The 13,449-nt window shown below is 42.1% G+C and overlaps 1 protein-coding gene across 6 annotated transcripts in view; it reads left to right on the top strand.

Annotated features, from left to right (window-relative positions):
* Positions 1-1,954: 1,954 nt before the first annotated feature.
* NDUFAF1 (NADH:ubiquinone oxidoreductase complex assembly factor 1) overlaps positions 1,955-13,449 on the top strand; it is a 30,469-nt gene continuing 18,974 nt past the window's right edge. The window contains exons 1-3 of one of the 6 annotated variants that reach the window (XM_069596054.1): positions 1,955-2,099; positions 7,196-7,836; positions 11,045-11,230. In XM_069596054.1, coding sequence (XP_069452155.1) covers positions 7,273-7,836; positions 11,045-11,230 — 750 coding nt within the window. In that variant the 5' untranslated portion in view covers positions 1,955-2,099; positions 7,196-7,272. Of the gene's footprint in view, positions 2,262-2,733; positions 3,064-7,195; positions 7,837-11,044; positions 11,231-13,449 lie in introns of those variants that run through there. The other 5 variants (XM_069596051.1, XM_069596055.1, XM_069596052.1 and 2 more) reach the window with 5 other exon arrangements.

Genomic DNA, 13,449 nt, shown 5'->3' with positions numbered 1-13,449 from the left:
ATCTGTAGCAACACCATGACCTCAAACTCCCACAAGATAACCTTTTCTGAAATCATTATGTCCTGGATCCTCCTTAAACTCTGAAGGGACTCAATCAAGAAGTGAAATTGCTGAATCATATTTGCCATTTGCTCTATTACAATATCCTTCTGCCTGTGTCATTATAGCTCTTCTTAAAGGTTTTCATGAAATTTGTCTTTTGGCCTCTTGAGTTAGTGCCAACTTAATCTAAATTTGTGCAGGTTACTGTAGAATATATATATTTTAAAGTATATGACAAAAGTCATTACCTTCCAGGGTTTTATCCTCTGTTGAAAAGTCTTGTATATATAAAACAATGAAAAAGCAGTTTAGTCATGTTTGTAATCTAGTTTTCACTTGAACACAAGTAAGTGCCAGTGTTACAGAAAAAAGAATAAATATAGGGTGTCAGAAGGAAAATAGTCATTATGAGATGGAGGCATTAGGGCAAATTTTTAAGGAGAAAATGGAATTTAAGGTCTGTTCTTTTTTTTTTTAAGGCATGTTCTTAGTAGGTAGATTCTATGTATCAGTTAAGATCTATTGGTGGCAAGAAACCCAACCCAGATAAGTTTAGGTAAACGAGTTTATACTTGGAAGTCAAGGAAAAGCCATGCAGCCCAGCCTCAGCAACTAGAACTATCAGTATAAATGCTGACTGGATCATCTTTTATCCTTCCATTTCTGTCCCTCTTAGCATCTTGATATTATTTTCTGTTTCCATAAACCAGTTTTCTTCACAGTACTAGAAGGTCACTCAGGAGCTCCTGCACCAGCATCACCTGGGGTCAGAAGGTCTCTTTTCCAACGTTAGTTCAGAAAGTCCCTAGGACTAACTGACTGACCCAGTACTGGCCAGCTTTCTACCACTAGATCAGTCAGCTGAAGCTGGGGGGTTGGGGGAAGGTGGGAATGGGGAAGTTGTGTAAATACTTGTGATCAAATGAACGGGATGCGGAAGAGAGGAACATCAAGCTGAGAAAGTATAAACTCTCTTATGAGGAGAAATGAGTGTGGTTTAGGTAGATACCACCTGGGATGGTGTTGGGCCACATCCCATAGGCCCAACCTCCAAACGCATGAAACAGCCTGGAAACAGGGACAGAAACATCAAGGATTTATTGGATAGGTGATCTGAAGCAAAAGGTCCTGGAACAACACCCTACTGAGGGCTGCAAATAGAACACAGCGATCTTCCATACTTGGTGGCAGGGAGAAAAAGCCTACCATTTATAAAAGGGGGAGTTGATGTCAGGTGGTCTCCTCAGTTCCGAGGGACTAATTAATCCTATACTTAAGAGACTGGATAGTCAAGTCAGTGAATCAAGCCCCCATGGGGCTGTACAGAAAGCAAAACAGCCATCTTGAATGTCCTGACCATACAGATAAGAAATTGAGGATAAGTATGAGTAGTATAGATGGAGTAGGAGATTATGGAGGGCTTAGAATTGATGAGTGGCATGTTTGGAGGCCAAAGGAATTTTGTGTTTATCTCTGGGTGATTTTTAAATGAAATTAGACAAACCATTGTGTTCAGAGTAAGGCAATCAGCAGACTGAATGTAAATTTCATAGGGCAATAACTATTGGGGTTTCACTGGATTTGGAAAACAAGAGTGAAAGATCAAAAGAGAGCAACAAAACAAAGAGGATTTAGGGTCAGTGAGAGGTTTCAAGGAGAGAAGCCAAGGATAGCCAAGAATTTTCAGCTTAGAAGGATGTGGGCATTTACAGAAACAGAAAGGAAGAGAAGAGTTCAAATGGGTAAGTGTGATATTTTCTGTTTTCAACAAATCACATTTGAGATGCTAGTGGTATATCCTGCAGCTGAACCTGTTGTCAAGAAATTGGAAATATATGTTGGCGTTCAGGGGAAGAAATTATCCGACTGTCTGTAGATAACTCATATATAAGCTAGAAAAGAGGAAGGAGAGGGGGAAAAAAAGGAGAAGAAGAAAAGAGGAAGGCCGAAGGCTAGGTTTTGGAGACAACCTGCATTTAAGGTTGTGGGAGGAGAAAGAAGAGTCAGTAAAGTAGGAAGCTAGAAAAGGTTCAAGAAGGTAGGAGAACCAGAATCAGGTAAGTGTACAGGCTAGAGAAGTCAAAGCAGAATTTAAAGAAGGAAGAGGTGATGGTGTGAAAAAAGAGAGATGGAGGAAACTTTGAAAAGGCAGCTGTACTTGGCGAGGTCTTGGACCCTGGAATACGTGTTTAAGTGCCCTACTTTTCATTCAAAGTCAGGTAGGCTGAGTGCTTCATTCCTGCTGGCGTTTTGCTAGGTGCTGAGAACAGAAGAACATCTTCTGGATCCGAGAGCTCACAGCGTGGCAGAGGAAGTGAGAAGTGAATGAATAATTATAATCAAGATTCGGTGTTGAAAGTGCACAGGATACAATCGAAACTCTGCAGAGTGGGCGACCCCACGGGGCCAGATTGGGAAAGGGCGGGTAGGATGGTTTGCTGTCCAAGTTTGTGGTGGGTCTCCAAAGATTCCGCGGGGGCAATTCACAGAACCAATCCTCTGAGGCCGTGGGCCTCTCTTGGGCGGCTGCGGGGATGGAGCGCGAGTGAACCCTGGATCCTTAGGTGCGAAGGATGTTGGCAATATCTGGGTCCTATTTGAAAGACACGGGATGGAGTTTGCAGCCTGAAGGTGGGATGCCGGAAGGAGAGGCGAAAATCTTCTCTAAATTCTCCCCACTTTCTCACACAGGGCAGAAAAAATCTGGCGGTTGGCGATCGGGGTGGGGAAGCCTTTGGGAATATAGCCGACCAAAAAAACCCCTCAGTTCATAGAGCTCTGAGATTATTACTCTTTCCCCCATCTGCACCCAACCGGAACTCTAGAGTCATCAGGCTTGGTTTTACTCAGGACAGGAAAAACAGATGGCCCCCGCACAGGAAAAGTGGAGTACCCGGTCTGGAAAAGCGGGGAGTCGAGCGGAAGTCACTCTGAGGCGCCGGCAGGGGAGGCAAGTGAGCGCCTGCTTGGAGTTGGCGTGTCGGGAGCTTGTGAGAGTGACACGGCCCTAGCAGGTGAAGGGTAAGGGGGCTGTGGCACGGTCACGATCGCTCCCCGACTAAACACTGGGACTCTGGGGTTACTAGAATAATTCTGGGGTTACTAGAGTAACTCTGGCCACTTACTAGTTGTATGACCTCGGGTGATTTAATTTTGGAACCTCCATTTGTTTGTCTCTGCATTTGGAATAATTATAGTACCTTTCTCATCGTTGTGAAAATATCAATGCACTCAGAACGGTTTCTGGCATTTCGTAAGCTTTGGGTACACAAACTTCGCTAATACTCCTCTCTTTTAGCCGCTTAGGTTACACTGTCAGGAAAACTCAGCAACTTCATCTGGAGATCATCCAGTTAATGATTTTGACTTTATGTTTATCGGTAATAGAATGAAACAAAACACTTCAATTAAAGTTATATTATTAGAGAAGTAGTAACACTATTGATAGGTTGAAAAATAGTGAATAATATTACTTACAGTCCCGTTGTCCTACACACTATTCTAAGTCTTTTTCTTCTTTGCCCCCAAATCTTTTTTGTCCATACATTTTTATACTTGTAATGTTAGTGTATATGCATTTTTTGTATATACTCCTCATTTGCCACTCACTAGTGTAACATAAGCATGGTATTCATGAGAATTCGTGTTTATGATTGTACAGATTCCATTTTAAAGGCTTATCATTTATTTCCCAAATTTCTGTATATGTAGAGGTATTACCTGTGATTCCAGGACGTGAGATCAACTGTGGTTATTTCTCCTGGTTCCCTTCTACTTTTTGTCCATGTGAAAACGTACCGTTTACAAGATGTTCATTTATTTTAGCAGACATTTGAGCATCAGTTAGGTTCAAGCCATAGTCCAAGATTAAAGCCAGGCTACTGAGGTAGACAGATAAAAGCAAGATTCTAATAGTATGTAAGGGCTGTGAGATGTATGCACAGGTTCTCATGAGAATACGGAGGGAGAGCAGTGTCAGTGCCCTCCATTCAGAAGCCACCAGGAACATCTTTATAGCTGAACAAGTTGGGCTTACTATAGTGGAAGAGAATACATAAAGCCATGGGGCATCTCATTTAAAGGGTGTTAGAAGGGACTTATTGTTGGACTTAGGTTTCTGTTATATGATTTTGGGGAAAGTAGTCGAGAGATGGAAGTAATTCTATGATTAGGAAAGAAGCTTATGTATCTAGAATGAGGCTAATGCTATGACTGGTCAGGTATGGCAGGCACTTGTATTAGCCAGGATAGTAGAATGTTTGGTCACTTTTGTAATTTTTGAGTGATGTGTTTTTGTGTATCAGACATGATTGTAGTTAAGAGCTGAGGGTATTGCCCATGAAAGTGAGAAGTGAGACCAAGGAATTGGGTGCATTTTGAAGGGCCTTGTGTACCATTTTAGGAGTTTTAATTTCTGGACAGAATTGCTGAATAAGGGGAGGGCCATCATATTTAGAAAAATCCCCTTTGTTGCCAGTCAAAGGTTGGATTGGCAGAGAAGGAGGAGGTCAGAGTCAGAGAAGAGTTAGGACTTTACTAAATCCTAAAAGGTGTTCTCTGCACCAGCAATTACCTGGGGACTTGTTAGAAATACAGAATATCAGGCCCCATCCTGTGCTCACTAAATCAGGATCTGCACTTTAACAAAATTCCCATAAAATTCAAGGCACTTTAAAGTTTGAGAAGCCTCTCCCCCCTTTTTAAAAAAATTTTTTTATCCATTTTTTGGCTGTGGTGGGTCTTCGTTGCCGTGTGTGGACTTTCTCTAGTTGTGGCGAGCCAGGGCTACTCTTTGTTGTGGTGTGTGGTGGCTTCTCATGTGGTGGCTTCTCATGTGGTGGCTTCTCTTGTTGCAGAGTATGAGCTCTAGGCAAGAGGGCTTCAGTAGTTGCAGCACGTGGGCTCAGTAGTTGTGGCGTAGGGGCTTAGCTGCCTTGCTGCATTTGGGATCTTCCCGGACCAGGTATCAAACTGGTGTGCTTTGCATTGCAAGGTGAGTTCTTAACCACTGGAATACCAGGGAAGCCCAAGAAGCCCTTTGTTAGGGGAATTTCAATAGTTCTGGGAATAATCACTAAAACCCTGAACCAAGACCTAGTGGTAGTGTTGGTGGATAAATGTGGAAATATTATCTGTTTGACAAATATTATAGGCCTGCCGCATGTCTGGCACCATCCTGGGAGTTGAAAGTACTGCGGTAAAGATGGTCTCTCCCTTTAAGACACTTTCAGTCTGGCAGGGAGACTGACAAGGGAACTGGCAATAAATGGTAGCGGGAGAAAGCTTAAGCCTAGTATGCGGTGAGACCACATCGAAAGGTCTTGGTGGAGTTGAGTAATTAAGGGTTCTTTGAGGAGGTGACGGATGTCTGAGCTGAGTCTCAAAGGATAAATTAGCCAGCAGAAATCAGTAGAGGGCATTTCTGGCCTAGGAACAGCAATCTGCTAAGACATGATGCCTAGACAGGGAGTGCTGGGTGGCAGTTTGTGGAACACAGGTGTTCGCTGTGATTAGAGCAGAGTAGGGTGTGATTAGAGGCAATATCGGAAAGATGAGCAGAGGCTAGATCTGGAGGAGTCTCACTGACCCTGTGAAGGAAGTTGAGTCTTATTCTGAAGACCATGAGAGCCTCTGAAGAATTTTAGTCTGAGAAGATAAAGAATCAGTTTTGTGTTTTAGGCCCTCTGTAGATGCTGAGAGTAGTGGGGTAGATTGGAGGTAGGGGTGCACGTCTGGAATGCAGTGGCTTAGGAGAGATGAGGTCATGAACCACCTGATGTAGGGAGTGAGGGAGGAGGGGCAGTCTAGAAAGGTGACCAGTCCTGTTTTGTAGATAGAGGGGTCTGGGTCCATTTTGATGTAGACTCTTAAGCAGCTGAGGCAGGTGAGCTGAGTTGTTGGATTTGGGGCATTTTTGAAGCTTTTAAAGTTCTCAGCATTCCATCTTGTTTCTCAGTACTGTATTCTTACTAGTGGGTGATTTTTTGTTTTTTGTTTCTTCTCTCTCCTCTCTGGTGAGAGAAAGATGATGAAATTAGCATTGCATATTTTATTTCATTTTCAGGGTAGCCGGAATAAGTAGGAGAGGGGATTGGTAGCCTTCCTATTTTGCCTTCCTGGTTCTTGGAGCACTGCCTGCCAGGAATCATTAAATGTTTTTGCAAGAGCAAAGTTGTTACTTCAGTATAGACATAGAAGTTATATAACTAATGTTTTACATGTAGAGAGCCAGCAGTGTCAAATGGGAACATTTAAGGCCAGGGTTCTAGTGCTTGCTTCCATACTGATTAGCGTTGTAATCTTGGGCAGGTTACTTCACCTGTTGGTGTCTATTTCCTTCTGAAAGGAAATATCTACCTGACTGTCTTATAGGAGGCTTGTGTGGATTAAATGAGATAATATTTGTCAGGGTGGTTTGAAAATATTAAGAATGGCATTTAAATGTAATGGTATTATTGCTACTATGGTTTAGGTCCTATCTTTGAGGACCTCAAGTAGTGACTGATAGTCAAAACTAGTAGCTTATTAGACGTGAAGAATCTTGGGGATCTTGTCAGACTTAACTGGATCAGAGAACCCTATTATAGCCATCAATCCATCTGATCAACAGAAGAATCCCTCAAGGTAGGTAGGGGAGGTATTATCACAGCCTTTCTCCCAAGGAAATGAAGGCCAGCTTCAAGGAAAAGAAGATCAACTTCTTTGAGAGTTTTTGCTTTGAGGATAAACAGTTCTAGCTGTGCAGACTTCTGACTCCACATGCAGACTGTAATCTTAGCGCTAAAATGTCAGTTAGCCTCAATCTTGGAGTGAATTAGTTGAGTATTTTATTTTAGGAACCAATTATTTCTTTTAAAATGTAGCATAAAAATTTTCTTTAAAGTTGACACTACCTTTTGAAGCACACTCTTGAATTATTTGGGGGCTGATCATTAACTCCATGAAGGAGGTTGTGTTTCTGTTCATCTTGGCCTGTTTTCGCAAAGCAGTGGGATACATTATATACAGTGTAAACCTTTTTCTGCTCATAGTAAATATTTATAGAATTAGAAAATAACTTAATGAATTTCACAGTACATGATCTGTGTTGAATATGAAATTATGATGTATTCATTGGTACACTAGTAACTCTTCACTGTCTCTTTTATTATAGGTGGAATTGGGCTATTTGCTGAAACTTCTTTCCCTGGTAGCCCTGGGAAAAATTCACATTTTTATTTTTTTTTTATCATGGCTTTGGTTCATAAATTGTTGAATGGCACTTGTATTCTCAGAAAATGTCCGAAGCCAAGAGTTGCTTCTTGTCCATTTTGGGGGACTCGCTTTGCCAGTAGTTTTCAGAAACCGGTGGCTGCTCCTGGCAAGGCCTCCTCTCAGAGGAAGACTAAAGGGAGTTTGGAAGAACGTCACCAGAGAGAAGTTGCTTTGGAAATAACTTCTCCTGAGGACAAGCCTGAAATTAGTTTTGATAAAGCAATTAAAGAAGAAATGAAGGACCATTTTAGGCGTTTGAAGGATGATATTGTGAAATATTGGATAGGGCCTGAAGGCCGCCCTCTGCATGAGGTCTTGATGGAACAAGCCAAGGTCGTCTGGCAATTCCGTAGCAAAGAAGATTTGGATAAGTGGACAGTAACTTCTGATAAAGCGATTGGTGGCAGAAGTGAAGTGTTCCTGAAAATGGGCAAGAATAACCAAAGTGCGCTGCTGTATGGAACTCTGAGCTCTGAGGCGCCCCAGGATGGGGAAAGTGGCCGAAGTGGGTACTGTGCTATGGTATCCAAGATTCCAAGGGTACGTGAAATTCAGGAGCTGCAGTTTTCTGGTGAACTGAGGTGGACTTCATTGTAGCACGAGCTGTAGCAGACAGGTTTTATTTCTGTAAATGACAACACCTGGTGTCTCATCTTGTGTATGGGGGTAAATAACCACTGGGCACAAGTGTAAAGTTTCATAAGCATGAAGGGAAAGCGGTTCCTGAAGAGAGGCTACATGTTTCTGGACATCTATTGGCCAGGATGAGGCATACCTCTGTTTGAGGAGCCCTGAGGAGGGTAGACATTTAAATGGTAATCTGGGGAGTTTTGCATCTCCTCTGACATAGCCCACAGACCCTCTGATGGCTTGGTGTTCCTTAGAGTGGAAAGTAGGGCCAGCCTGTGGATTTTTTTTCAAGTAAACTATTTCTGTGACAGTTTCTTAGTCTTTCCTTTTTTTTCTTGAGGATTTGAGGTCAGCTATTTTGTAGAATGATCCTCAATTTGGAATTTTTTGATTTTTTACCCCCTGGTTAGACTGAGGTTCTAGATTTTAGGAAAAATAAGTCGCTCAGTCGTGTCCGACTCTTTGCGACCCCATGGACAGTAGCCTACCAGGCTTCTTCGTCCATGGAATTCTCCAGGCAAGAATACTGGAGTGGGTTACCATTTCCTTCTCCAGAGGATCTTCCTGACCCAGGGATTGAACCCAGGTCTCCCGCATTGAAGGAAGAGGATAACCTCTGAGCCACCAGGGAAGCTGAGAACATAGAGTTGAAGTACACTTCCCATCATATCGGGGTATATCCTAGCAACCTGACTCATCACTGATGTGTTAATGTTGGTCACCTGGTCAGAGTAGTGTTTGCTAGGTTACTCCATTGTTAAGTACCATTGTTAAGTACTTACCCCACCCCCCCCCTCTTTTCATATTCTGTTCTTTGGAAACAAGTCACTAAGTGTACCCTACATTCAAGGCGTGGGGTAGGGTATGGGATTAAGTTCTATATCCTGGAAGGGGTAGTATTTTCATAAATTATTTGAGATTTCAATTCTTCACAAAGGAAGGTTTTTTTTCTTCTCCCACATTTATTTATGTATTCAGTCATTTAGAATGGACTTACACTTTGGGTTATGATCCAATACCGTGTTATTTATTTTGTTCTTCAAATTGTTCCAGCTTTGGCCACTGGGAGCTCTTTCAGATTATACCTGTCCCTTTGACTTGCCACCATCCTTTTGTTTTTTTGAGCACTTTTTGGCACTGTAAGATGCCATAGCTCATTTCGTATTTTTCTCTGTTCCAACCCTGCTGCTACTGCTAAGTCATTTCAGTTGTGTCCGACTCTGTGCGACCCCATAGACAGCAGCCCACCAGGCTTTGCCATCCCTGGGATTCTCCAGGCAAAAACACTGGAGTGGGTTGCCATTTCCTTCTCCAATGCTTGAAAGTGAAAGTGCCAACCCTAGAATTAGCCATTTCTCAAAGAAGCCCTCATTTATTTTTAAATGGTATTAGAAACCAAGATCTGTTTTGACACTATATTTAGGACCTCTCGGTGGACACAGCTAGGAAATATATATTTGCATATCAGCTTGTGGAAACACGTCTGTAACTATATATACTAAGCTAAGTATGAGTTCATACTGATGCTTTGACTCTAATCCAGTACCACATGATTTACTCTAGTCTCCTCCCTCTTGTGTGTTGATAACTTCTGTCTGTAATGGTGTGAAACCTGTCTCCCACCATTTACCATACATTTACTTATTAATTCAACCCTACATGGAAAGCCGTTTCAAAATTTACAACCCATAACCCTGTGAGAATCATCTTTACCAACTAGCATACAATGCTTATGTATAGTATTTGTCGTTAGTCTTCTGGTTTCCAGTCAGAACACCATTTTCCAAAGCTGCTTAGGTCAGCTCCTTTGTCTCACCACCAGCCTGTTGCTTTTTGCAAATTTGCTGATCAGTGGTTGTTTCAGGGCTGCTCTGGACAGGCTCCTGTGCCCGGTAGTGGCCACAACCATTGGTTGTTTGCTTGGTTATGGTAGAAAAGCAAATGGTAGGAATAGTATTAGACCCTCTCTCAAGATAATCCTGAAGAAGAAAGGAAAGTGTCCTTTCAGCAGTAACAAAGGTGCATGGAAGATTTTATTTCAGGCCTTGAAAATCCACAGAATGGATTTGGTCAGTCCACAGTAGAAAATAATTCTGTGATAACCTGTGGAATAATGAAAATAGTTGATAACATTGGTAAATGTACCCTGCCAGTTCTTGTGCTAATTATATACATTATCTCTTTTATTCCCGACATCAATCTTGTAAGGTATAACCATCTCACTTTTACAGATGAGGAAACAGGCTTGGGGAGATTCTGTAGTTTGTCTAAAATTGTTTGGCTAGTAAGTAAGAGTTCATATCTGAGCATTGGTATTATTGAAATCAGATGAGCTCTAAAGTAACAAATACCTTTGGAAACTAATACTACATTCTGCTTTCAAAGAGAGACCATTTAGGTAGTTTCTAAGAACATAGATTTTGGAGTTAAACAGCACTGGATCTACCAGTTATGCGTTGAGTGCTCAGTTGATTCATCTATAAAATGGAAAACAATGATAGCTCCTCTATTTCATAGGGCTATTGTGAAGATTAAATTATGCATGCCAAGTGGTTAATGTATATTTTCAATGGATGGTAGCTGTTAAAATAATATTGGTTTTAAAAATTGAGGTCTAGAATTCCCTGACAGTCCAGTAATTAGGACTCTGTGCTTCTACTGCAGGGGCACAGGTTCCGATCCCTAGTCAGTGAACTAAGGTCCCTCATGCTATGTGGCCAACAACAAAAACACAACTTGAGGTGTTTCATAGTTTTCTGATTTAAGGGGAGGCAGTTTCAGTAAAATGGCCCACTCAGAAGCCATTGCTCTCTAGACCCAGGGAAAGAAAATACGTGCAGTAATTCATTTCTATTCAGTGACACACGTGTCTATCCCATGTAAACATTGTCCTGTGCAAATCATGCCTTGAACATTAACTTAGAAACATTTAACTAGGTCAGTATTTTGTGCTAAAATAAGAGTCATCAGATTTATCTGCCTTCATAAAGTGGTAGAAAGCAGAAAAAGGCAGGAAAATGGCTTGTTGATCCTTTTGATGCTGTAAAAGGTGATGGTGACTCACATTTTGCTAATAGTGGAAAATGAGGTGAAATTAACATTCTTTTCTGTACCTTAGGGCCCTTTTGAAATGAAGAGATCTTACGATTGGTCCCAGTTCAACACTCTCTATCTCCGTGTCCGTGGAGATGGTCGACCTTGGATGGTGAATATCAGGGAGGACACAGATATAATCCAGAGGAAGGATCAGATGTACAGTTACTTCATGTTCACCCGTGGAGGGCCCTACTGGCAGGAGGTCAAGGTAACAACAGCACAAGTCTTTTCTTGTATGAAAAAGAGGTCTTTTGGTCATGGTTACATTGTAGTTTTCTTATTAATTCCTCTTGGACTATGGGAAGGGAAAGAAGGAAGAGGACCTAAAGGCAAGATTTACATAATTGATCTTTTTCTTTCATTAATATAAATGTTCGCTTCAGTTCAGTTCAGTCGCTCAGTCGTGTCCGACTCTTTGCGACCCCATGAATCGCAGCATGCCAGGCCTCCCTGTCCATCACCATCTCCCGGAGATCACTCAGACTCACGTCCATTGAGTCAGTGATGCCATCCAGCCATCTCATCCTCTGTCGTCCCCTTCTCCTGCTACCCCCAGTCCCTCCCAGCATCAGAGTCTTTTCCAATGAGTCAACTCTTTGCATGAGGTGGCCAAAGTATGGGAGTTTCAGCTTTAGCGTCATTCCTTCCAAAGAATTCCTTCCCAGGGCTGATCTCCTTCAGAATGGACTGGTTGGATCTCCTTGCAGTCCAAGGGACTCTCAAGAGTCTTCTCCAACACCACAGTTCAAAAACATCAATTCTTCGGCGCTCAGCCTTCTTCACAGTCCAACTCTCACATCCATACATGACCACAGGAAAAACTGTAGCCTTGACTAGATGGACCTTAGTCCGCAAAGTAATATCTCTGCTTTTGAATATGCCATCTAGGTTGGTCACAACTTTTCTTCCAAGGAGTAAGCATCTTTTAATTTCATGGCTGCAGTCACCATCTGCAGTGATTTTGGAGCCCAAAAAAATAAAGTCTGGCACTGTTTCCACTGTTTCCCCATCTATCTCCCATGAAGTGATGGGACCAGATGCCATGATCTTTGTTTTCTGAATGTTGAACTTTAAGCCAGCTTTTTCACTCTCCTCTTTCACCTTCATCAAGAGGCTGTTTAGTTCCTCTTTACTTTCTGCCATAAGGGTGGTGTCATCTGTATATCTGAGGTTATTGATATTTCTCCAGGCAATCTTGATTTCAGCTTGTGTTTCTTCTAGTCCAGCGTTTCTCATCATGTACTCTGTATAGAAGTTAAATAAGCAGGGTGACAATATACAGCCTTGACGTACTCCTTTTCCTATTTGGAACCAGTCTGTTGTTCTATGTCCAGTTCTAACTGTTGCTCTTGACCTGCATACAGATTTCTCAAGAGGCAGGTCAGGTGGTTTGGTATTCCCATCTCTTTCAGAATTTTCCACAGTTTATTGTGATTCACACAGTCAAAGGCTTTGGCATAGTCAATAAAGCAGAAGTAGATGTTTTTCTGGAACTCTTGCTTTTTCCATGACCCAGCGGATGTTGGCAATTTGATCTCTGGTTCCTCTGCCTTTTCTATAAACCAGCTTGAACATCAGGAAGTTCACAGTTCATGTATTGCTGAAGCCTGGCTTGGAGAATTTTGAGCGTTACTTTACTAGCATGTGAGATAAGTGCAGTTGTGCGGTAGTTTGAGCATTCTTTGGCATTGCCTTTCTTTGGGATTGGAATGAAGACTGACCTTTTCCAGTCCTGTGGCCACTGCTGAGTTTTCCAAATTTGCTGGCATACTGAGTGCAGCACTTTCATAGCATCATCTTTCAGGATCTGAAATAGCTTGCTAATCAGTAAATACTTTTTAAAAAATATTATGTATGTTTGGTTGCACTGAGTCTTCATTGTTGTGTGGGCTTTCCCTAGCTGCAGTGAGCAAGGACTGCTTTTCATTGTAGTGCGTGGGCTTCTCACTGCGGTGGCTTCTCTTGTGGAACATATGCCTTAGAGTGTGTGGGTTCAGTGCTTATAGCTCTCGGGCTTAGTAGTTGTGACGCATGGGCTTAGTTGTTCCACAGCATATGGGATCTTCCCAGACCAGGGATCGAACCCGTGTCTCCTGCGTTGGTAGATGATTCCTATGTACCATGCTACCAGGGAAGTACTCCAGTAAATACTTTTGATAAGGGTATGGCCAGGTCCATGCAGAGTCATAAGCATATCTCTGCTCTGTGCACAAGTACTGTAGGTGATTCTTTTTAAGTTCCTGCCATATCATTTCTTCAGGCAACTGTACCTAGCTAGTGTCCCTAGTTGAGTAGAAAGGCTCCCTTAAGAGGAATAAATACTTCATACTTTACGTTATCAACGGTTTTATTCTATTTATTTCTTCGTACTATAAGGCGGTCATATTTTGTAGGGAGAAGAAACTTTTAGAAGGTAAAAAATGTTAA

This window comes from Ovis canadensis, chromosome 7 (assembly GCF_042477335.2).
Source record: "Ovis canadensis isolate MfBH-ARS-UI-01 breed Bighorn chromosome 7, ARS-UI_OviCan_v2, whole genome shotgun sequence".
In the NCBI taxonomy this organism is placed as follows: domain Eukaryota; kingdom Metazoa; phylum Chordata; class Mammalia; order Artiodactyla; family Bovidae; genus Ovis; species Ovis canadensis.
Note: the sequence above shows the minus strand (reverse complement) of the source record. Positions and strands in the feature narration are given on the sequence as shown.